Raw genomic sequence first — 25,475 nt, 5'->3', positions numbered from 1 at the left:
ACATAATCACACATGTATATGATATGAATAGGAGGTAAACAATAATAATTCCTTTATCATTAGTCAGAATGATTGCAATAATGAATCCGTTTACAATACATCTTAATGATTACGGTTTACAATAAAAAAAAAACTCTTGATAACATAGTGGACACGGGGCTTAGATCTCTACCCCGATCCGTGAATAGTTTCTGACTAGTCTAAAATCATTAACTAGTGAATCACCTTTTAAATCTAGTTATAGACCGACTAGTGTTTTCCATCCTAGCATATTAGTCCTAGTGTATGATCATAGAATTAAACTAATATATTCGGATATAGAACCGATAATAATAATATGAAGAACTAGTAAAACATGAATCTACGACAGTTTAACATACTCCAACAGATCTAACAAATTAAATAAAATAAATAAACGTCTACATGATCACATTGATCCAAACAAGTATTCAGCCTATTATCCTACCATTATTAAAGGAATAACAAAGTCGGAAAAGATGAAAGACATTCTTTACCAACCGAAAGTAAAATAAAAGAGTAGATTTAGGTAGAAGATGAAGATCGGAAGGTGTTAGAAGCTCCAAAACCTCCTTCTGCAAAGTTGACCTAGGGTTTGTTGTAGGCGGCTAGGTCTGCTAAATTGGCTATCTTAGGGTTTTGAGGGCTGCTTTGGCTTAAATAGGTGAATAGGTTGGTTGCTAGATTGGGCCGTCCAACGACGTTGTGACGAGGTGCTGGGGCCTGCTGATGATAGGCCAATGGCGCTGATAGCTCCTGCTGCTTCTCGATTTGCTTCGTCCAATTCTCGAATCACTTCCTTGTGTCTTGTAACTTTAGGCCTTCATCTTGAGTTACTTGACGCTATTTACCCTCACTCGCATATTCCGTGAACCTGCTTAAATATCGAATCCATGAGGAGTTCGAGTCTTGGGTTTGTAATCTCAAGGTATTTTCTATGAGAAGTGAGTTGGAGGTCCAGCATATCTGGTTAAAATTTTTCTCCAGCACGTCTGAATCGAAATTAACTTTTGAATTTTTTTTTAAGGGTTTTCCAAAAAATATTATTAGTGTCACTTACAAGTAGAATTAGAAATAAAATACACCGCCTTCAAAGAGAAAATAAATGAAGTTGAAAAATATTTAAACAATCGAAACTAGCACTGTATTGTTTAGTTTATTTAGAGGTAGAAAAGAAAGAAGAAGAGAAGGGAAAATTATATAATATATTCTTAAGATTTTTTTAAGTGTGGAGAGGGAAGGAATGAAAAAAATTAAAAGAGGGAGTATAGTTATTTTTTATTTCAAAAGTTTTTCGTTCATTTTTGAAGTCATTAGAAAGGAAAAGTTTCTTTTCCTCTCTTCTCCTTTTTCTCTTTTAAGGTAACTAAACAAAAACAAAGGATAATTAAATTAGTTTTGTAAATAAAATTAAAAAAACAAATAATAATCTCTCTCATCGATCATCTTCAACCTCCTCGCTCGATCCCCTCCTTCTTTCACAATCTTTCCCCTTTTACTTTTCATCAATTAATCAATCAATCTTCAAATATTTCATCAAAAACAGCACAAGATCAATCTACTCTCATCAAATCAAATAATAAATAAAAATAAAGTTGTAATTCTTATTCAATAATCTCGATGGTTTTTCCCTTGAAACATGATCCGCAATCGCAAGCCATCTAAGTTTCGTCGAATTAGGTATTTCATACATATATACATATACATACAGTATATATATATAATTATGTATATGTATCTATCATCTGCTGTATTGTATATAATAATGATATAATATAGTTAGTTCAATGTGTTTAGTTAAGTTATCACGAAGCAACAGTATAGTTTCGAATGGAACGTAAATGCTGAAACCGTGTGTGTGTGGATACACAGTTGATAATATTAGCGGTTTATCATCAGTGTATATATATATATATATAAGGTTAGGATTTTGTGAGAATCACTAGAAAAAGTTAATTACGGCGAGAATTGCACGAGTATGTGTTAATTCAAGTGTGATTTAGTTTACATGTTTAAAGGAGATGGATAAAAATGAAGTTGAAAACGTGCTAATACGAGTTATTTGATATGTTCACTTGTGAACAAATCTAATCATATTCGGAATTAGCATATATATAAATATATGTATAAAATATATCACTTTTCCATATGAATGAAGTTAATCACTTGTGAGTTTTTTTTTAGAACGGCAGAATGTTTTATTAAATTAAATGAAGATCATCTAGCAAGGCGCTAGATATTGAAAAGTATACATTCTAGAAATACAACTCATTACATAATCTAGAATCACTTCTGAGTTAACGGCTTAATGTGTAATTGGACAGTTTTTGATATTTTAGTGGTTCTCACATGAACTACATACACACACACACACATAGTTGTCAAAAGCGAAGGCGACCTCAAAGCGCAAAGACCCCAAATAGGGCGAAGGCGGGCGCAAAAAATGCGCACGCCCGGGAAAAAAAAGGCACTAAGTAAATAAATATAAAATATTTATATATAGTGAAAAATAATAGTAAAAAAAAATCAGATGTTAGTTGTAATGCCAAATATCATTAAAAAAATATAGACTTTTCAACCAAAAACTTGAAATTATTATAAACATATATAAAAAATATCATAATTTTTCTTCCCCCCATTTTATATTTTCACTCTCTTCTTTTATCTTCTTAAACGACTATGGTCACTCATTTTGGCCAGAAAACATTAGATCTAGCCACGATTTGGCTGGATCTTGAATGATGGTCGAATCTTGACCCATTTGACCTTTTTGACTGCCGTTGCCAACCACAGTTGACCGTCATTGACCGCCTTTTTCATGGTCGACTTGGGCCTAGGGTTTCAGGCACTAGAGGTGCGCCTCGCCCGCAAGAGGCGCTCGCCTTTGACAACACTGAGTAGATTAAATTAACAAAAAAGTAATATTGAGTTTGTGTGTGTGTTGCCGATAAATGATTATAATTTCGTAGTGAATATGTCCAAAAGTTTTCATTTTCATGTCGTATGAAATATTATTTTTGCTTCTGTAGTTGAATCACAAAACGTAAAGTTTAGGGCTTAAGATAAACCGAACATGCAACAAGTTGTGGGTGAACTGTTAGGTGCGAAGTTCGTTTATCAAATGAATAAACATAAACAAAGAACATGAATATAGTTCCTTATTGTTTAATTATGTTCATGAACGTTTGGTTATATGTTAGTTATCTTATGTCTGTTTATGTATGTTTCTATTCATATATAATTGTATGTAATCTATATTAAAAGAATACTCCTATTTTCCATACTAAAAATTATACCCCTATGTTGAAAAGTTTAGATTTTTGGGACATGCAAAATTACCATTTTACCCTTAACTAGTTAACTTAAGGCCCTGTTCCTTTTTTTACTTAATAGACTTAATAATTAAGAACTTAATGCATTCAGTCAATCATGTTCTTTTTTTGACTTAATAAACAAAATTAACCGTCAATTACCTATTTTTTACTTAATACATTCAGATATTATTTATACATTCAGTTACTTAATACATTCAGTTACTTAATACATTCAACACTTAATGACTAAAAAAAAGAACGCCTTTTAGACAATTATTTCTTTATCTTTTAAAAGATACTCACTATTCCTTTAGTTCAAATATCTTTGTGTCAATTACCTACACTATTTGATGCCGCCGCCATCACCATCCGTCGCCGCCGCCGCCGCATTGCGCGGGTACCATGCTCGTTAAATGTAAATATAAATGCTTCTTCTAGCTTTCTATCTGATCTCACACTTCCAAACTTCCCACCAACTGCTTACATATCTTATAATATATGTTCAGAAATCAGAATTAAGCATCATTATGCTTCTACTTGTATGTGTGTTCAAATCGTAAATGTCTTGAAATGTTGGATTTGCATCCTAGTGCTTTTATTATACAAACACTGATGGGCGTATAAGAATAAATTGATTTCCATTGTGAATGGAAATAAACCATTTTCTTGTTCGGCTGAGATAGTCTAATAGGCTGTCTGTATCCAAACCATTTGTTGAGTTGAATGTACGAACACGAGAAAGTCTTGTTCTCTTTCTTTATAGCTGTGCAGAAGGGCAATTAACCTCTGTTTGCTTGTGCGGATTATAATCACTGTTCGATGAGTTTAACTGATCACATATGCTGAATTAAGTTGGTTATTGTTTTGTTTTAATTTGGATTTTATTGTTTTGAAGTTTGATGGGTATAAGTCTTGATTGTGTATGATATTGATGCTGGAAGAATGAACATCGTAAAAGGTGTTGCTGGTCTTATTCGAAGAACATCTGGCTATGGTGGTGAGTATGGCATTGGCTCACCCTCTCACAGGTTCCCTGTTCCAGTCTCAAAAGTCGAATTCAGGTATTTACTTTTATCGTTATTGATCTTTGCAGATTTCAAAACAGTAGTTATGTACAAGCTGGACTTTTATGAATTGCTGTTTGTATGATTTTACATTAGCTTTAAGAATTGATTGTTCTCTTAGAAGCATATGACAGGGCAGTAATCCTAATCTTATATCGAAACGTATGTCTCAACTCCTATGTTGTAATATAAAGGTCCATAAGTGGTTGTTGGTATTTGCTAATGAAGCCGTTGCAAAAGAAAGTTATAGGGAAAACTGAGTTTGTGTCAGGTATTAATGTGGCAGTCAGATTGAGGGAGGAGAAGCGGTACCCTATTAGCAATATGGAATTGTTGAGCATGATTGACAGGCAGATTATAGAAAGTTATAGTCTCTATTAGTGTTTCCATTCTAAGAGTGTTGTATACTTGTATCTATAAGAGATCATTTGTTGATGATTACAGTACGAGTTCTTCCTTTTTACACTATTGTGCTCTCTTCGACACAAGCTTATCGGTTCATGTTAGGACAAGCCGCTAAAAATGTGCTATGTTCTATTGTGTACCCTATGTCCAAAGGATGCAATTAATATGTGTTATATCTATTTTACTAACATGCAAATATGGATGTTTACACGTAGTAAATAAAGTGTATAACCTGTGGAAGATTTAGCATTCTTTGTATTGTTAAATTAAGCTGTTCCTTTAAGTCGGCTATAAATGGAGGGTTTCAATTTTGTTATTTTTTTTCAGTGACATTGGTGATGAAGCAATTTTATCTGCACTATGGCAGAAATATCAAAGTGCCTCTGATAAGGTATGTACACGAAAAGCTTTGTTGTTTAGTGCTCATTGTTAGTCACTACATTAGGTCGTATGATACAGGCAACTTATCATCAAATGGTCTTTGGGAAGAATTCACTGCCATCTTCTGCTTTTTTCTTCCTCTAACAATCATCTTATTTCTTCATGCGAGAATTTCTAACCAAATACACCTTGTTATATGAGTATCCGTTAGAGGGAAAGTCACCATTTTTCTATAAATGCTCCATTAAACTTGCTCTCCATGAATGCTATTATTAAGAAAAAGTAACGTTTCAGTTAAAGTTACCATATAATGAGGATATAAGATAAGACCCCTTGATTATTATCATTATTCTAGAACCTCTAGAATTTTGTTTCGCATTATTATTTCTATTCAAGTATAGGTATGTAGATGCATTCCAGGAATAAGTATTGTGATATGCGTTTAACTTTATAGCAATTCATATTGAGCTGTGTCATACAGCCCCAATGACTTGTTTCAATTTCCAGGCAGAAAGACAGAAGGCCTTTCATATATTTCTCAAACAGTTTTTAGTAATATACAAGAACTGGGAGCCATTTGATCTAGATGGTTACTCGGAGGCTGCTTCATCTGGTGTCTCATCCGGGGATGAGTCTCAACATTCTGATGAGGTTATCATCGGCTGCTCTGCTGCGCATCCTGCTGAAATAGTGGTGATTTTAATAGAAGAAATTGCAAACATAACTGCTATGGTCACTGAATGTAAGTCAACAGCCCCAAAATAATAAATATATATCGAGTATGCGACTTTCATATATTTATACATAAACTTCATTACTATGTGCCTTTGTTTCCATTGCTGCAAGATTTGTAGTAAAGTTGTGAAAGGAGGTATTTATTATTCACTTTTTTTAATTGAACTTTTATTATGGGTTATATTGTTCTTCATTAGTTATGTACTGAATCGGTATCTGCCGAAGCTACTGCATAACCAAGTAGTTGTTTCAACTGAATTAGTGAGTTGGCACTCATGTAACTTAATTAAAATTTCTCACATATGTGTGCATTATATTTACTATTAGATTATGTCAATAAGCATTAATTGTTCTTCATTGACAGACATATCAGGGACTTCAAGTAGCTTAGCCATCACATCTGAAGGTTTTGCCGTCCTGAATGCTTTGATTATAATGACCCGGTCTATGCATAATTGTAAAGTTTTGGGCTATCATGGTGGTATTCAAAAGTTGACGGCACTAATGAAAGGTAAATCGTTAGCGTGTTAAGTCATATATATATATTGTGTGTCATTGTTTGTGACGTAATTTGGTGGTTTGGTAAGTAGTTTTGGCATGCCAGATCCTTCCAGGAATTGGAAAAAGAAATTATATTTGATCTATAACAGCTAGTAGAGTATTAAATTTTTTACGTTTTTTGAGTAAATTATCCTTGAATTTTTATCGCTCAGACCTACTAATTGTCACATATGAAATTTTTGTTCGTCTTTACACTCATATTGATGCTTCAGTTTGTCTAGTATATTTAGGTGGTAAGAAAAGCATGAAAGTTTTGCTGTTGCTTTAACGAGGAGGGACAGTTTGGTAATTTCAATCGAAATATATATAAATCTCAACTGAGATTTGCTCTTTCTCCATGGTTGATTCGTTATCATCTACAATAGCTTTATAGTTTCGACCTGTTTTTTCCTTTTAACTTAAGCTATTTTATTTCCCCTAAATGAAACTATCTAGAAGCATTGTGCTATAAATTTGTTAAAGTACCGAACTCAAAGTTATGAAACCTATTACTCTATCAGTTGGCTTAAAGGTTTTCAACGATAAGGAAAGTAGGAAACTATTCTTCTAAAAAATGAAAATAAAAACAGATACGATAATATGGCAACTTTCTACTAATTATACATAACTTTGTCTCCAAGATTGGTACTAAATTCGTCCCATTGTAAGTTGTCAAATTATATGGACGAATTTTGAATGTTTTTGTTATTCGATTGATGGTTCCATCTAGGCAAGGTCCATATGAAGTCTATAATTTCTTTGGCCTTGTAATCTTCCATTTTAGTTTCTTCTGTAGACCAATTGCTTTAGATCAAATAATTGAGGTTTTTTTTTTTTTATCTTCATGGATTTTGCTCTTGTAATTGGTCCAACAATGTCATGAAGTGCATCCATTGAGCGTGCCCCTGGACTGTTCAATTTATGGACCTCTTGACTTGAAATGTTGTCAGTTGAATAGTTGAATTCCTTGTGTTTCAGCTCTTGAACCGTCAATCTACACCATTGTGTGTGTTTGCTTGATGGTCTTTATCATCCAGCCAACATGATTCATACAATATTATTTTTTTCTATGATGCATTACCTAATTATGTCTAGTATTACTGTTTAAAAAATAAAGTTTACAAAATTCAATTATAGTCTGAATCACTATTGTTTGTTTTGAACAACTTCAATCATAGTGGAAGAAACATGATCACATATGTTATTTCGTTACGGAAGGGTTCGATTGAATCCCATGCTTTCATTGTCCCTATTTCTGCCCTGCACTGGCCGATCAGCGAGGTCTAAACAACGCCTTCTAAACTTGCCGGTGGGTACATCATCTAGAATGACTTTATGGCGAAAGGGGATTTGGCATGGCGACCTCTTTACTCAATTATGAATTTTAATTAATCAACCAACTTGTTTTGGAATTATTTAAACAGCCAAATCTCTCATGTTAGAAACCCATACTAATAAATCTTAATCTATAGAAGAGAATGACCCATGTTATTTTCCCACTAGGACTGTAATAAGATAGATACTACACTAAATATTATGTAAAAGAGATGATTTTGACTACAGGAATAGTCAATTCCCTGTAGCCAGTAGGCCAACTTTTTATGTTCTCCTAATAATGTTCCACATAAACATTAACTTCCTCAAATTCAAAGGTAAATAGGACGGGGATCCTCTAAAGTTGTTTAACTTTACAAGTAAAGTTAGTGGCATCTTCACCCCTGGATTGAAATCAAGGATCAAGATGTGAAAATCTTTGAATCTTGACCCTTGATTTTTATCAAAGGGTCAATGATTATTGGACAATTTAGTTAAGCTGCAGTTTTCAGTTTTCACCACAAGAATAATGAGTCTGAACTCATAGTATAAAGAAATACTGGATTTTTACTTGTTTTATCATTCTAGAATACGATTAACAAGAGTTGTTAAATTTTAATTTTAAACAAATGTTCATACATGCAGGTACTATATATATATATACTAATGTATGTAATATGTGTATGTCTATACATAGACACTATGTGTTAGACGTTGTATTTTTTTTTGGTTCCGACTTTTTTGTTGCGCTTTGTTGGACACTGCTCTCCCCTCAACATGTCCCTTATTCTTTTTCTTTTTGTAGTTTTATGTGGTGATTTTCTATCAAATTGCCATATGAGTATTAGTTCGAGTCTAACGTTTAATATTTTAATTAATATTTTTTTCAGCGGCTGTTGTCCAATTGAAAGCCATTGCCAGTGCACTTCCAGCTGATGAAACTTTGTCAAGTTCTAATGTAGAAAAAGCTGGCCTTTTACAAAAAATACTCGTACATGTGATCTCAATTTTATGCGGTTTTATCAATTTACGGGTAGATGTATATGGGAAGACTCTGATAGACATTGACAACTTGGAAGCCTCTGTTGAAAGAATTGCCACAACTCTGGAGTCTTTCTGTGATTCAAGGGAACCTCTTTCTGAAAATAGAGTGCAATGGCATCAGAAGGCAGTTATATCAGTGATGGAAGCTGGTGGTCTTAATTGGTTAGTAGGTAAGGTATGCATCTTCATGTTTACTGTCTTAATTGTTTATTATTTTTAGAACCAAAAACTCTAAAAGAGTCGAATATTCGATATAATTGAAGTTTGGCTGTTGAAATATCTGGCATGTCTTTAGCATCTAGTTGACAAGCTTTATATTTGGCATGTGATGGCTAGTTACACACTACTAATTACTACTGAAATTTGGGATGATCTAGTATTTATAACTTAAGCACATATTGATAGCTGAGGCTCTAGTAAGTCAAAAGAAGCTAAAATAAGTAACACCCTATACCGTCTTCCACAGGTTTTGGGTCCCAACCATCTATGACGGTGTATGGGGGAGCTTGAAATGTAGACAGTGACAGCCTTACCCCTATCTAAGGTAGAGAGGCGGCTTCCAGGTTCTAAGATAGAAAAAGACCTCTAGCCTTGCAAGATTTGAGCATTGGACCCTTGACTCCTGTCTCCAGAGGCTAGGGTGTTAACCACCTGATCCAATCTTGCTTGTTAAGTCAAAATAAGCTGTTATACATTGTTGAAGAACAATATTCGATAAATAGGTGTAAACAAGCCTAGCAATTAACAAGCTACTCGAGGTCATTTATGGCGAGTTGGAGCATGGCTTTTAGTTCAGACAAAACACCACCAATGGATCAGTTACATGAGCCGACTTTAAAATATTAATACTCAGCTAGATTGTTTAAAAGTCGTTAGGTTATTTCGATTCAAATGAGCACCGAGCCAAACAAGCCTAGTTAAAATGTGTTTTATGAGCTACTGTGCTCTAAATTAGTGTAATCATTAACGAGAGTTCTTTGAGTTTTAGTTTGAGCTATTAGACAAGTTTACAGAGCTCGAAAACGAGTAACTCGAGCTTGATAGCTAGGTAGATAGTTTTTTTTATTTAATATAACTGGGTATCGCACTCGAGCTCAAACGATAATGAAATATTCAATTTCGAGCTCAAACCCAAGTTTAAAAAGTTATTCAAGCTCAAGTGGAGCTTGAGGTGGATAATTTATAAGCTAGCCTATCCTAAAGTCTATGCTACTCGACTTGGCTTGACCCGTTTACACACACATGTGTTCCTAAGTTTAGGTATAGAACTTGCCAGCTCTTGGCTCCTTGATAGTCCTGGCATGCTTATCTGCTTGACAGAGAATATTATCTTAATCAGAACCTTCCCAACTCTAAATTTAGTTATAAAACCTTTATGTCCACTCTTTAAGTTAAGCTTTCCATTTGCTGGGACTAATCTTTATATGTGTTTTCAGAGCTTCTGCGTGTGATTAGAAGGTTAAGCTTGAAAGAACAATGGACAGATTCATCTCTGCAGTATGTAACATTAAGAACTCTTCAGTTGGCATTAATTGATAACACACGTGGTCAAAACCATTTTCGGAGCATTGGGGGGCTTGAAGTGTTGTTGGATTGTCTTGGAGTTTCATCGTTTAACTCTTTAAAGTCAAAGAACTCTTTTTCTGCTAATGAAAGGTAACATACTTCTTATCTTTTTTTTTTTCCTTTAAATTTGTTAATTTAAAACCAGATCATGATATGTAATCATGCAGAAAAGCTAAGTACTGTATTGTCATCCTTGTTTATATGCTGGTCTTATGTTATATAGAGACATCCTAAAGATGAAAATGAAAACTAATAAATTAAATAACTAATAAACTAGCTTGCTCTACAGTACAGCATTTTTCATAGCTTTATCAGTTTTCATTTAGTGCTAACAATTGTGGTGAGGTCAACTTTGAAATTTGTAAAATGACGTGTTTTCTATCTTTCTCAAAAGATATGAATTTTCAGTATCTGAACTTGAAAACCAGAAGTAGTGCCTGGTTTTGTAATTGACATATCAATACATGCTGGTACTGCTCTTTTATATGATTAGCATTGTATAACTTTTATATTGATATTTTATGTTCTGTTAACAGATGTTTTAGTTTGATATTTTGTGTTTTGTTGACAGATCTTTTGGTTCTCATGGTTCTAGCAGAGACGGAATTCCTCTAATGTGGATTTTGCAGCTGCATCTTCTTTCCTTGGAGGTCCTCAGGGAAGCTGTGTATCCTTTCATTAATGTCCTAGCATTGCACATTCAAATGAACTACATGCCAAATCTTTTCACTCTGTATGACTCTAATTATGTCATATGTGATAAAACTTGTTTAAAAATAGCCCTTCCTTGGTAACAGTTCCACATATGGACAGTTGGACCAGAGAACACGAATTACATTTTATGCTTTATAAAACAAGGCATAGATCTTGTTTGGATGGTGATTGTGACACTGTAAAAGTAGAGTGATAACATAACCAAGCAGTCGCATGATTATTCTTTATAATTTGATGCACTTAACCATGTTAAAGCTTTGGGAATTTGAGCAATTTGCAATTTCTGTGTGAAAATGGAAGAGTGCACAAGTTTGCAAATAGCTTTTGTTTGCCTGCATTTATGTTTCAAGAATTTACGCAGAAAAGAAGCAACGTATTGGTAGAGGATGATTTAAAAATCTCTTCCTCTGCTGACAGTGACAGTAAGAAAAATGTTCAGAATACAAGAAATACCGAAACTTCTTTATCCATGAATATACCCAGTTGCCAATATTGGAGTAATTATACTGTCAATTTGAGCAAAGCCCTTTATTCATTTGTTCTCACATTAGAAGATTTAAGATCACATCAAGTCCAATCATCTAACCGAATTAGTTTTCCAATTTCTTCTGCGTACGGGGAACTTTCAGTTAAGTTCATCATGAGGGTTCTCCTAACAGTATTTCCAAGCATTATGGCTTTCTCAAATCAGTATGAGCTTCCTAGCCACTTAAGGTGAACGGTTTCGTTGCAAGTTATATTTTTTATGTTCCTTCTATGAGATGATCTTATTTGAATTTGTATAATAGAAAAACAACTTGATTACTTTTACCCTTGTTTGCATGGGTTTGGTACCTCATTTATATACTCATATTTTCTTCATGTTTATCTAATTTCAGGATATTCTTGTATTCGCTTCAACATTACATGCTGTTTGTATTTAGAAAGATCCTTGTTTTATCCCCCTCATTGCTGGATGTATTCCGGTCAGAAGGGGTATGGGATTTTATCTTTTCGGAGCACTTCTATTTTGGAAGTGGTTCAACAGTAATTCCTGAGGCTTACATCAACTATAGTGATGTTAGTTCCTTTAGCAATGAACCGTATACTCGTTCAAAATCTACTGACAAACAAGTACCGAGTAACGAAGCTGATATCCTGCAAACTAATGTAGTTTCAGTTGTTGAGTTTGCTGCAACCCTGGAAGCAACTACACATAATATGGTGAGTTCTTTGTCATTTTCATTGTGACAATTTCGTATCAGCTGAAGGCTCAACATTGAGCTGTCATTTATTTTTGTCTATTGAGTACATGATACCTCTATATATACAGACAGTATTAACATTTAAATTAAATTTGTTGAACATTGCTGACCGGTAAAATTACACGGTATCCTACTTTTCCTCCTCTTTCTTTTGATGCTATCATGTATTTGCTGGTGTCTGGTTTGCCAAGTTATGTGCTTTTTAGAGAGTTACTTACGGTAAAAGACTGCTTACACTGTTTTATACATGTCATCCTGAATTAAGTGTGTAATTCATCTCATCTGCTATGTTCTTTTTTTCATTTATTCTGTCGGTGATACTTGGTCTTTCTTGACGCATTATAATCTGTACATTCATGTGCTACTTCACATTTCTATTGTAAAACAAGTTCCGAAACTAGTAGCTATTTTTAGGCAAGTGGAATGTAACCTAGATGCATGTAACATGATGGCATTCATGTTCCTATTACAAGTTAGAAACTCGATATGAGTGTTTTTTGCTTTATGAAACCGGTGTACATAAGAACATGTGTTAACTCTATGAAATTAATGTAATTGAGGTTTTAGGCATGGTTGTCTTTTTCTCTTTTATTACATTTCTCCATACCTTTTGAAAATAGAGAAGTAATGACAATTTTTAAAAAAATTTTTTTTTTGTGAAATGATATCTACAATGATAAGTTCAATTTACAACAAAAAACAAAGAAGGAAAAATGTGTTACCAGAGCATGTCTGAGTAGGGAACCTGATTTACATTGAAGTATTGTTTTGTCTTTACTGAATGTATTAAAAGTAACCTTTACATAGCTAACGCTTTTATATTGGCAGCCTGAATGTTCTGTGCTTTTAGACTCCCTAGAGCTGTTTGCTTGTAATTCTGAAGTTGCCACTGGTCTAGCAAAGTGTCTACTCCACATTTTGCAGCTTGCACCTGAGAAAACTTTTTACTCTTTTAAAACACTCGATGCAATTCCTAGAGTACTAAAAGTTGCTTGTATTCAACCTCAAGAGTCCAAAAGACCTGTTAATGATTTAAGCAACTTCAGAGAAATGATTGTTTCACAACCTTCAAGGAAATCAAGTTCCCGTGATTGTATGGAAGCATGCATGCAGCTTTTTGCAGAGTTTTATGCAGTTACTGAAGAAGCTAAACTTCTGGTTCTGAATAGCTCTACTTGTATTGATTGTTTGTTCGATCTTTTCTGGGAAGAATGTATGAGGAGTTCTATGCTTTCTTATATCTTTGCCCTGATGAAGGTATCACTTCTCTTATTTTTTTCACGTCATTTGGAATTGACGAGTGCTCTGTGTGTGTATGTATGTGTGTGTATATATATATGTATATGTACGTATATACATACATATTAGCATGGTGTCCGAGCAATGCAGCGGGAGTAAATAGTTTTCGTTGGTGGTGTCTGGCGATTTTATTAGTGGTTGTTGTAAGTGGTTTGGTGTAGAGAAGATAGCATGATCTGTTATATGCATCCTTCTTGAAAGAAAAATAATATTTTGATGAAAATTCTTGATGCTAATTTCTTAAAAAAAAAAATTAAGTTATAAACAAGTTATACAATACCCCACTTTTAATTCAATTAACGGAAAAAGATCATTTAATTATTTAGGGACCATTTTTATAGATATAATGAGCATACTTAGGATTTTTAAAATATAAGTTATAATTTATGTGCGTGTGTGTATACAGGGGAAAGTTTATATGTGAACCACAAAAAACTTGTAATTGTTTGGTTCTCACTGCTCTAAAGCGTTTGTGATTCTCATATGAACGTGACCACACACACACACCAACTATCTTTACAACTGATCTGGTTGCATAGGGTGACCTGTATTATATGTGTTTGTGTGTATATACATAATCTACTTATCTGTATTGACTTGGCTGCATGGGGTGACCTGCAGTTCATTCCATCTGCTGAAGATGACCGAAAGGCAAAGTTATATTTATGCTCTAAATACTTGGAAACTTTCACGCATGTCAAAGAAAGGGAGAAAAACTTTGCGAAACTGTCAATTGATCTGCTGGTTGGGATGAGAGACATGCTTGTGAAAGACCGAGTGGTATATTTCTTGGCCATGTATATCATTATCTTTTAGACTGTACGTGTATGTATGGATTTAGTGCTGTGGGATTATGAAAATGAGTTTAAAGCTTTTTGTTTATTTTGTATATTTGCAGTACTTCCAGACTTTGTTCCGTGATGGCGAGTGTTTTCTGCATGTCGTATCTTTATTGCATGGGAACGCTGAGGACGAGGAGGGTGAAAAGCTGGTTCTGAATGTTTTGCAAACTCTTACCTCTCTGCTTACGGGTAATGATGCCTCAAAGGTACTAGCTTCTTTTAGATTATTTTTGGCAAAAACAGTACTCACACACATATATATAAATCAATAACTTCAAGAAAGTTGAAGATAATGAGCAATAGTTCTTACATATAGATCTTGAACCAACTTACCTTTCAAGAAACAGTCAACAATATACAAGCCCTGTGAACTATTAAATACCAAAAGCTGCTAGTTAAACATGAAAGACAAAAGATGTTGATTTCATGAATGCTATTAACCAATGCCAACACATATAGTCCCCCTTGCATGTATCTCTTGTTGGTTGCTGAATAGTTGTAGTCTCTTGCATTTCCATCCTTTAGCCAATCCAGGCTGATTTAGTATATTAGAGAATCTTTATGGTCTTCATTTGCAAATAATGAGAAGAATATATTTATAGCGGTGTTTAAAGCAATAATTTATACACATCAGTATACTGCTGGAAGTTCAGAACTAGTAAGTAATCAATAGCGTAGACTTGATTTTTTTAACATACTATTTCTATATTATTAGTTTTAAGTGTTCTGTAATATATTGAACTATTGAAGCTAAGTATTTTCTATTATACTTTTCAGCTTTTAAATATCTAGTACCTTTACAGTTCAATTTGCTTATCTAGTTTCTGTATGCGTATATCTTCTCATATTTTGCTTTCTTTTGATTTTGTCATTGGGCATCATGTGTTTTAAGTTCTTTCATTATCACAAGAAGTGGTATTATATATACTGGGGAAAACCTCTTCCCAAATTGTGATATTAAAATTTGTGGGAAGCAAAGATGGAAGTTATTTTCATTGTAATGCTGCAAAGATTTTGTTATATACTCTTAACAATAAATGTAAGTCTGGAAATAGACGAATTTTTGTACCTTGAGGTCATACTGATTTCAATTGTCTCCATAATCTAAGTATTTAATTACTAAAACAGCGGTATAGCATAATTTGGTAATAGCGGTTATATAGCAGTACTTAATATATTATGCAATATCTATATATAATACTTAATACTTGATATATTTAATAAAAATATCACAAGTCTTTAAAAATGTCAATTTTTGAAGGGTTGTTCTTGCCAAACATGAAAAAATAGAAGTCCAAGGGGTGTTATGTATTTAACTATCTCGATTTTCTGTGATGCTTCTGATCCTATCTTTATCTTCTATCTCTAGAATTCAAAATATTGGAGTAATAGTGGTAAATATCACCGCTATTTTTCCTCAATCCCGCTATCCGCTGTAGCGCCACTATCAGCTACATAGTCCATAATAGAGTTCACTGGAGAACACCTTTTGTGTTGTTCTTGATACCATTTAAAGTCCATTTTTTATTGCTTTAAAACCAGGGATGTCGCACTTGATAAGTTGTAGCCGACTATATTTTGTTATTGTTTGACCCTCCAAACTTCTAATGACAGTAGTGATAACAATCTGTCAGCTTCAGTTCAAGTAAAGGAAAGCAGTTATGTAGTCATTTGTCTTGTTAAATAAGCCTATATAGGTTTTTAATCAAACATTATTGCACCTGAGTTTTTGTAGGCTTCTTTTCAAGCTCTTGTTGGCAAGGGTTATCAAACCCTGCAAAGTTTGCTGTTAGACTTTTGTCTTTTTTTATAAGCCTATATAGGTTTTTAATCAAACATTTTTGCACCTGAATTTTTGTAGGCTTCTTTTCGAGCTCTTGTTGGCAAGGGTTATCAAACCCTGCAAAGTTTGCTGTTAGACTTTTGTCACCGACGGCCAAATGCAGGCCTTTTAACTGCTCTGCTTGATATGCTTGTTGATGGGAAGTTTGATCTCAAGAAGTGTCCTACTATGAAGGTATGTTTACAGAACCTTGATTTAGACGGCATATATATCAACTTGTGATGTATTCAAGTCAAGCCTACTAGTGACCTACTTGGGACTGAGTTTTAAGATAATTGAAATCAACTTGGTTTAAGTCGAGTTGAGATCAAGTAGTAATTTACTAGCGTCATAGAGGTCCTGAGCCTAATTTGGCATGTATTCTTAACACTTTTTATCCTTTGTTTACATAATTACGGGTACTTGATGAATTAAAAGTGCCAAAAGACAATAATCAAGTTAAGTTAAGATGGTAAGTATTATAGCTAAGTTTCATTTAACACCCATGTTAATATTATGTATTAGCTCATCGAGCTTGAAAATGAAGGCTTGATCAGGCTTGGGTTGTTTTTTAAATGTTCATATATAAGTTTGAGTTTGAGCTTGGCAGTGTTTTGTTTCAAATGGGCTTGATTACACCCTAAGTCTCTATAGTCAAAGCTCTTCATATGCTATGTGTATGCTATTTGCTATAGGGTAGATCCTTTTTATGGAACTATCATTTACTTTTGTTTGTCGTTTGATTGTACTATTCGTATTTCGGTCTCTGATGTTGATTTTTTTTCCTATGGCAGAACGAAGACGTTATCTTGCTTTATCTGAGTGTATTGCAGAAGGTTGGTTCATCATCTTCCATCTTGTACTACTATACATTTGTGTTGCTTTCTTTTGAACTGCTAATGATAGTTTATCATGATTACACGTGGATTATTCTGAATCATGAATGTTCCACTTAAACTGGGCAGAGCAGTGACTCAATGCGGAATGAAGGGCTGAACATATTTCTTCAGCTTCTTAGGGATTCTATATCAAGTAGAGCTTCATGTGTCCGAGTGGGAATGCTTAGCTTTCTTCTCGACTGGTTTCCTTGTGAAGAAAATGATAGTGTTGTTTTGAAAATTGGCCAGTTAATTCAGGTAACTGGTGGACATAGTGTATCTGGGAAGGAGATTCGCAAAATATTTGCTCTACTTCGAAGTGAGAAAGTAGGGACTCGGCAACAATATTGCTCACTATTGCTGACCAATATTTCATCCATGCTAAATGAGAAAGGACCAACAGCCTTCTTCAATTTTGATGGACATGATTCTGTAAGTTTGGTGTCATTGATATTAACTTTCATTTATGTTTGGCCGACAGTTTCAAAGTTTCTATGTTTTGACATTATAATGATTAGTCACTTATGATTCATATGTGTTGAGCAAAAAACACGCTTGTTGCCTTGGACCAATATATATTGGAGGTAGCATCTGCATACTAATAGTTTAGCAGATGAGTCTATTGATGTGGTTCTTTTGTTGCCTTGTTGGTTATGTGTTGAGCAAAAAACACGCTTGTTGCCTTGGACCAATATATATTGGAGGTAGCATCTGCATACTAACAGTTTAGCAGATGAGTCTATTGATGTGGTTCTTTTGTTGCCTTGTTGGTTGGTGATGCTTGTTAATGATCATCAATAAGATTATCCTGACATGCATTATGTAGACAGAAGCACTTTTAGTAATTTGTTTGTTTTTAAGACCTTTATAAATATGTTTGTTAACAAATTCTTCCATTTCACACGGTACAGATGTTTAATCTACTTCAGCCCGCAAAGATTTGTACATGTCAAATATATTTGAACAGATTCTTCGAGTAATATAAATTACTTTTGGAAGCTGATGTAATTCCTTTTTTGTGAAAGTTGCCAAAGTTTTGTGACATGAAGTCACTTTTCATAAGTGGAACTAGTTATTTATCTCAATATTATGAAGCTTATACATTAGGGCTGTTCATAAATATTATTATTTATGGGCTGATGCACATTTGTTATATGCATCTCCTGTGATAATTTTTTCTTTTCTTTTGCAGGGAATAATAATCAATACGCCACTGCAGTGGCCTGTTTATAAGGGGTTTTCTTTTTCTTGTTGGGTTCGGGTAGAAAGCTATCCCACAAGTGGAAGAATGGGGCTGTTTAATTTTCTTTCAGAAAGCAGAAGAGGATGCTTGGCTGTGCTTGCAAAGGATAGGCTATACTTTGAGGTAGAACTATATGTGTTTACATTTGAATTTTTGTATTTTTTTACGTTTACTTTGCTATGTCTACTTACATTATCAATGATTATTATCAATTACTTTGAGCATTTACTATATATGAATACACCTTTGTGTGCATAGTATGTTGTTTTTCTTTAAGAAAGTCTTCAAATTCTGAGTGTTTGTATTTTTTATTATTTTGCAGGCTATTTACCAGAAACGTCAGTGTCTTTCGTTTCCTCTCAGCCTCGTGTGTAAGAAATGGCATTTTCTGTGCATAACTCATAGCATTGGTAGAGCTTTCTCAGGAGGGAGTCAAATAAGATGTTATTTGGATGGACTTCTTGCTTCTTCAGAGAAATGCAGGTCCTTTCTTTTTTATGTCATGCATTATCTTCATTTTCTGAAGAATCTTTTGCATTTTGTTTATTGTTGTTTATAGTATATTTGTGTTCTATACATCAGAATAATATTTTGTTATCTTATTATTTTCTTTTTTTCAGTTATGCCAAGGTCACTGAACCTTTATCCAATTGCATGATAGGAGCACCAATTTTACATTCTGTTGAAGAAGATGGTGCTTCTTTCAGCAGAGAGTCGTCTCCATTTTTTGGTCAGATTGGTCCAGTCTATCTCTTTAATGATGTCATCACTTCTGAACAAGTGCAAGGAATCTATTATCTGGGACCAAGCTATATGTACTCGTTTCTTGACAATGACTTTTCACTTTCTGGTGATAGCCCGTTGCCCAGTGGAATTCTTGATGCCAAGGATGGTCTTGCCTCCAAGATAGTTTTTGGACTTAATGCACAGGTTTTTTTTTTGAAAAGTTCCCTGATAAATATAAGTACATGAAAATCTTCGTTTCTCTTACTTTAACAAGAATTATAGACAATTAAGTAGCTCTATATTTTGGTCACATTTCCAGGCTAGTAGTCGTAGGACATTGTTCAATGTTTCACCGTTGCTTGATCATTCACTTGACAAGAGCTCATTCGAGGCAACTGTGAAAAGTGGGACCCAACTATGTTCTCGGCGCTTGTTGCAGCAGATTATCTACTGTGCTGGGGGCGTTTCTGTCTTCTTTCCTCTCTTCACTCGCATTGATTTATATGATGACGACAGTCAGCAACTTGGATACAATCTGCTTACACCTATAACAAAGGAGCGTTTAACTGCTGAAATTATTGAGCTTATTGCCTCTGTGCTAGATGAGAACCTGCCCAATCAACAACAAATGCTCAACCTTTCTGGATTTTCAGTTCTTGGTTTTTTGTTGCAATCTGTTCCTTCACAACAGCTTAACATGGAAACCTTATCGGCGCTGAGACATATGCTAAATGTTATCTCAAATTGTGGTTGGTAACCTTTAAGAACGGGAGGTGATAAAGCTGCCACAAAGTTTGATAAATATACCACAGTTGTGTTATATGTATCAAATTGAGTGGTAGGTTTGCCACCTCTCTTTAAGAATTTGGCAATTTTGTTCATCTTATATATATATATATGTGGATATTTTTAAAGCTATGTTTGATGCCTTCCAGGCTTGGCTGATGTCCTTGTAAAAGATGCAATCTCACATGTATTTCTCAATCCTTTCATCTGGGTATATGCTGGTTACAAAGTGCAACGAGAATTATACATGTTTCTCATCCAGCAATTTGACAATGATCCAAGGCTTCTCAAGAGTGTATGTCGCTTTCCACGTGTACTTGATATAATTCACCAGTTTTACTGGGATAACATGATGTCTCATCCCACTTCTGGAAGCAAACCTCTCTTACAACCTATAACAAACAAAGGTTTCGGAGAGAGGCCCAACAAGGAAGAAATACAAAAGATACGCCTCCTTTTACTAAGTATAGGTGAAATGAGTCTTAGGTATGCGTAATTTCCATGTCCTTTCATTATATCCAAAGTATGTGTTTATGCTCAAAAACTTTGGGGCAGGCCTCATTTTGATCACCTTTAGGGACCCATAATTAGTCTAATTAAATATGCCTGGATTTTACAGAGAGCATATCTCAGTGTCGGATATAGAATCACTTGTTTCCTTTTTGGAGACAAGTCAAGACATGGCATGCATTGAGGATATTTTACATATGATCATCCGAGTGCTTTCTCATAAACCTTCACTTGCGTCTTTTCTTGATCAAGTCAATTCACTCGGTGGCTGTCATCTTTTTCTTAATCTGCTTCAAAGGTATGTATGTCTTCTGCTAATATATACACCTAAGTAGTTAAGGACCGAAATTTCGGTGTTTCGGTCAAGGACTGGTAAACGAAATATCGGTTTTTTTAGTGGTATTTCGGTAAATTTAAATATTACGAGTAATATTTTATATTATATATATATATACTTTTATACTTCATATTATATATCTATAATTTTTTAGTATATTTTATGTAAGGGTTCAATATGAAAATATTTATACAAGTTATTACTTTTTTCTCCTTTTTGCCTATCATGTGAACAACTGAACAAAGCCAAACACATCACTTTATCAATTCTGTCTCCTTGACTTCTTCTCCCCCTCTGTCTAGTCTCTCCTATCAATCATGTGTTTCATCTTCTTAAAAAAATACCCACCACCGCCGGACATCACCCCCACCACCGTCTGCACCACATAAACATCAGCATCTGCCACCACTACTAGTCAAGAAAGGAGAAATATCAGATATGCGACCAGATCTTTCACCAATTTACCCGTTTTTGGGCGTTGACCTTGAGTTTTACAACCTTGAGTCGCTACTACTGCTTGATTTCTTTAAGAAAAAAAGGTCAGAAAAAGTTTGTTTTCTTAAGTTTGGCCCAAAATAGTAAAAAAAAAATAAAACCGGTAAAACAACCGAAATAACCAAAATAGAAAAGGTTGAATTTCGGTCAATACCGCTGGTATTCTCGGAAACGAAATAGAAACCGGTATATGAAACCGAAATTGTGTCCACCCTCCGAAAACTGGTATACCACCGGTATACCTCCGAAATTGATAACATATTATACACAAACTGTTACTTTTTTTTTTGAACAGCAGAAATTCACAAATTGATTCTATAGATGGTTACAATTTGTAATTTGTATCTATAGATTTGCTTTAACATCCTTAGCTTTTGCATCACTGCTTTGTTTTTGGATGCTTTGTATTTACTAAACTACATATGCACAACCTATAAACATCATTTTATAGGTTGTCAAGTTTCTCAACATGCAACTATGCATATCGTTATTTTGTCAATTGATCTACTACTAGGTTTGTCATGCCTCTGCAATTACTAGACTTGTGGCTTGTCATATAATATAACCGGTTTTTTTTATAAAAAAATTTCAACAATCCTTCAGAGAAGTATGAAATGTGCTATGCATCAGAAGTTTGGTTCTGGTTTGTATGATGAAGTCATGACGTTATATGAGTCTGTAAATTTGATTCTTATTTTAAGCCAGTAAGTTATATTATTATGGAACATAGCTGGCAATGCATTTTATGTAAATCCAATTGTAATAGCACTTCTGAATGACATGCAACCCCAAATAATCTTGTATCATTGTTTATCTTGATGACATGCATGTCTTACCAACAAAATGGCGATAAACAAACTGGTACTCTACTAGTCTACTTAGAGCATAAATTCTCAGTAAGAACCAATTGGATTTACATAAAATATTTAATTTGATATAACTTTAGAATGGCATTAGTGTGGGTTAAGTGTAACGTTTACACTTTAGTTTTTTCTTTGTGCCATCCAGACCAAGTTATGTAAACATTCTAATTCCTCCTCCCCATAATTATTGTCCACTAGACAAAACACAGTTTATGAAAAATGCATTGATTACAGCTTTGATTTCTATAAAAGATACCAAAAGGCAGTTATATCCCTTTCGACAATTTTGATCAGGGGTGGACTTGAGTTCAATTTGAACAGTACCGAGCATTGTTTCCTTATCTTCTCTTTATATGCTATTCTCATTATCGTTCTGAGGCATGCTATTGCTATGATATGCTACATGCATACCAAGTTACTAACCTGAGTTCAATATAGCGTATTGTATTTGATTTTATAATTGATTAGTTTTTTCCTTTAAATAGGGACCATGAACCAATCCGATTACTCGGTTTGCAATTTTTGGGAAGACTTTTGGTTGGTATACCATCAGAGAAGAAAGGATCGAGCTTTTTCACATTGGCTATAGGAAGACCAAAGTCTGTTGTAGAAGGACCCAAGAGAGTCGAGTTAAAGCCGCAACCCATTTTTTCCGCCATTTCAGACAGGCTGTCCCGATATCCTCAGACTGATTCTCTGTGTGCAACTTTTTTTGATGTTCTACTCGGTGGTGCCAGCCCTAAACAGGTGATGTAAAATGCTTGATTTATTGCTCATTCTTTAGCTATGTGTGTTGGTTCTTTATAGGTTTGTTTTTATGACCGTCCCATATTAGCCGAAATCCTATAATAGGCTCGCATCAAGCCATAAGGTGGGTTTTGTTTCCACTCCCAAAAGCTAACTCTAAGGAGGAGGGGACACTTAGACTTATAAACCACCAACCTATCCAATATTTGGTCGACGTTGGATCGTAACAATACCCCAGCTTTGAAGGGCCAACATCCTCGTTGGTCACAGATAGGTTGGTCATGGTTGGCATCCTTCATCTTTTGGGTCCAAGCCAGCACTCCATAGGCCAGCACTCCGTGCTCGTTGGTCACAGTTGGCACCCTTCTTTTTTCGGGTCCAAGCCTCCATTCCATAGGCCACCACTCCAAGTGTTGGAACCTTGAAAGCTAGGGCTGGCTCTGATACCAATTGATACGAAACCATCCCATAATAGGCTCACATCAAGCCATAAGGTAGGTGTTAGAACATACTCCCAAAAGCTAGCTCAAGGGAGGAGGGGACACCTAGACTTATAAACCACTGACCAATCCCATACTTGGCCGATGTGGGATCGTAACACTTTATTGTGTTATGTGACTGCTGATAAAAACTATGTCTCGCAAGCAGCTTAGTTGCATTTCATTTATAAGTTTGAACTTTTTACTTTCTCTTAGCAAGTCTTCTCATGAGAGCTGTTTTCTCTCTTTCTAATCGAAGTTGCTTTACAATTATCCTGCAGGTCATGCAGAGACATAATCAGCCTGAGAATCAAAGGAGCAAGGGAACCAACTCTCAATTTTTCTTACCCCAAATATTGGTTCTCATCTTTAAGTTTTTGTCTGACTGTGGGGATGTCAATGCAAGAGTAAAAATAATGGGAGACCTGCTTGAATTGCTAAAATCAAATATCTCTAATATTGAAGCACTTATGGTAAGGGTTTGATACTCTTCTCATGCTTTTTGTAGATAGTTTTCTGATAACACAATTTTTTTTTATAGGAAAATGGATGGAATGCCTGGTTAGTTGCTTCCATGAAACTTGGTGTTTTGAGAAACTACAAAATGAAGCCACTAGTTCATGGCAACAGTGAGTTAGTTGAGCAGAACTATATGAGGACCTTGTTTTCTGTAGTTCTTTTTCACTACGTACAGTCAATAAAAGGGGGCTGGCAACATTTGGAAGAAACTGTGAATTTTCTTATGATGCAACGTGAACATGTATGTTCTTCTCTTTTATTGTGACACAAGTATCATAGTTCTAAATGATCATTTCAAATATGTCGTTCAACATGTATTGATAATTATTTATTCATAAAATGATTATCTCTGAATGAATGCAATTAAACATTCAATTGCCAAGTATCTAACTTTCGTGGGTTGAGTACTTTCGCATTCTGATTTGCTGGGTTAAAGGTCTAAATTCTGGATTAGAAGTGTAATAATCATAAGAAGTTGATTGTTTTCACATTGCCTCACAGTTAAAAGGAAGGGATTCTGATATAACTTTTGTACAGGGTGGCAAATCTTATCAGTACCTGCTCCACGATATATACGAGGACTTGATGAAGCAACTCGTGGATTTGTCTTCCAGGGAAAATATTCTTTCTTTGCAACCATGTCGTGACAACACATTGTACCTTCTGAAGCTAATTGATGAGATGTTGATTTCTGAGCTTGATAACAAGCTTCCGGTATGCCGTTACCCTTTACTCCTTTGATATTGTTTAACTGGATCACTATGATAGCATCTTATATTTGCACGCTATTCTGCAATCATCAGATATATTTTATTAGTTACCCATTGAGGTACGTGGAAGGTCCCCTTTTATGTAGTATTATGTAAATAGCCATTGATGTATCTCAAATGTGGATAGTAGGGTTTACAAGTTACATTCAAATACCCTCTAGAACTCTACTGCTTACTGGAATTATATTTCGAATGTTGAATACCGTGCATCAACTACAACAGTAATAGGATTATGAAGGAAAAGAGAAAAGAAAGAAAGATCAGCAAGGACTTTTCTGTTAGTGTTTGATATATAATCGATCTTGGTACCAAAACAAGCTCTTATATGAGTCAAGATTTTTAGGTTACCTCTGACACATGTGTGTCCTGTTTTGATTAAAGTTAGACAGTTGCAATGGCGAAAACTTAAACAATGAAGTGGAAATGCTCAGATTATTTCTAGTGGCCATCTCTTTAGAAGACCGACAAAAAATGTAGGCAAAATGTTTTTAAAGCAAAACTTATCCACTACAAAGATTGGTCTGCACATATGTTTGTGATATGAACCAACTGTAATATATCAGAAACCAACAGCAAACTACCAATAGACAGGTAACAAAAGAATAACAGTGATGAAATAAATAGAAGAACAGGAGATAAGAGACACAAATCAAGCCCAAGTGAGCTGGTAATAGATAATAAGGATCGATACTGAGTTCAAGCCTCGGCTCCTCCACAAGGGTTCCTCAGAAAATAATAAACTCGACACCTAATATAATGGCCATAGGTCTTATTTAAAAAAAAAACAGAGACATAACCTAACTTAACCTCCAAGTAATTA

At 34.6% G+C, this 25,475-nt stretch overlaps 1 protein-coding gene across 2 annotated transcripts in view; it reads left to right on the top strand.

The window, feature by feature from the left end:
- The first annotated feature begins 1,499 nt into the window (after positions 1 to 1,499).
- LOC122578722 (BEACH domain-containing protein B) overlaps positions 1,500 to 25,475 on the top strand; it is a 36,360-nt gene continuing 12,384 nt past the window's right edge. Inside the window, exons 1-26 of one of the 2 annotated variants that reach the window (XM_043750743.1) lie at positions 1,500 to 1,698; positions 4,274 to 4,393; positions 5,129 to 5,192; positions 5,690 to 5,924; positions 6,282 to 6,428; positions 8,662 to 8,985; positions 10,252 to 10,471; positions 10,980 to 11,048; positions 11,351 to 11,809; positions 11,974 to 12,298; positions 13,168 to 13,596; positions 14,260 to 14,418; positions 14,537 to 14,686; positions 16,342 to 16,497; positions 17,097 to 17,138; positions 17,268 to 17,612; positions 18,373 to 18,546; positions 18,746 to 18,906; positions 19,044 to 19,353; positions 19,469 to 19,898; positions 20,085 to 20,421; positions 20,555 to 20,743; positions 22,626 to 22,887; positions 23,648 to 23,839; positions 23,908 to 24,126; positions 24,423 to 24,599. In XM_043750743.1, coding sequence (XP_043606678.1) covers positions 1,658 to 1,698; positions 4,274 to 4,393; positions 5,129 to 5,192; positions 5,690 to 5,924; positions 6,282 to 6,428; positions 8,662 to 8,985; positions 10,252 to 10,471; positions 10,980 to 11,048; positions 11,351 to 11,809; positions 11,974 to 12,298; positions 13,168 to 13,596; positions 14,260 to 14,418; positions 14,537 to 14,686; positions 16,342 to 16,497; positions 17,097 to 17,138; positions 17,268 to 17,612; positions 18,373 to 18,546; positions 18,746 to 18,906; positions 19,044 to 19,353; positions 19,469 to 19,898; positions 20,085 to 20,421; positions 20,555 to 20,743; positions 22,626 to 22,887; positions 23,648 to 23,839; positions 23,908 to 24,126; positions 24,423 to 24,599 — 5,736 coding nt within the window. In that variant the 5' untranslated portion in view covers positions 1,500 to 1,657. Of the gene's footprint in view, positions 1,699 to 4,273; positions 4,394 to 5,128; positions 5,193 to 5,689; positions 5,925 to 6,281; positions 6,429 to 8,661; positions 8,986 to 10,251; positions 10,472 to 10,960; positions 11,049 to 11,350; positions 11,810 to 11,973; positions 12,299 to 13,167; positions 13,597 to 14,259; positions 14,419 to 14,536; positions 14,687 to 16,341; positions 16,498 to 17,096; positions 17,139 to 17,267; positions 17,613 to 18,372; positions 18,547 to 18,745; positions 18,907 to 19,043; positions 19,354 to 19,468; positions 19,899 to 20,084; positions 20,422 to 20,554; positions 20,744 to 22,625; positions 22,888 to 23,647; positions 23,840 to 23,907; positions 24,127 to 24,422; positions 24,600 to 25,475 lie in introns of those variants that run through there. The other variant, XM_043750742.1, reaches the window with a different exon arrangement.

The sequence above is a fragment of the Erigeron canadensis genome, chromosome 8 (genome assembly GCF_010389155.1).
Source record: "Erigeron canadensis isolate Cc75 chromosome 8, C_canadensis_v1, whole genome shotgun sequence".
Taxonomy (NCBI): domain Eukaryota; kingdom Viridiplantae; phylum Streptophyta; class Magnoliopsida; order Asterales; family Asteraceae; genus Erigeron; species Erigeron canadensis.
This window is presented reverse-complemented; position numbering and strand designations above follow the sequence as displayed.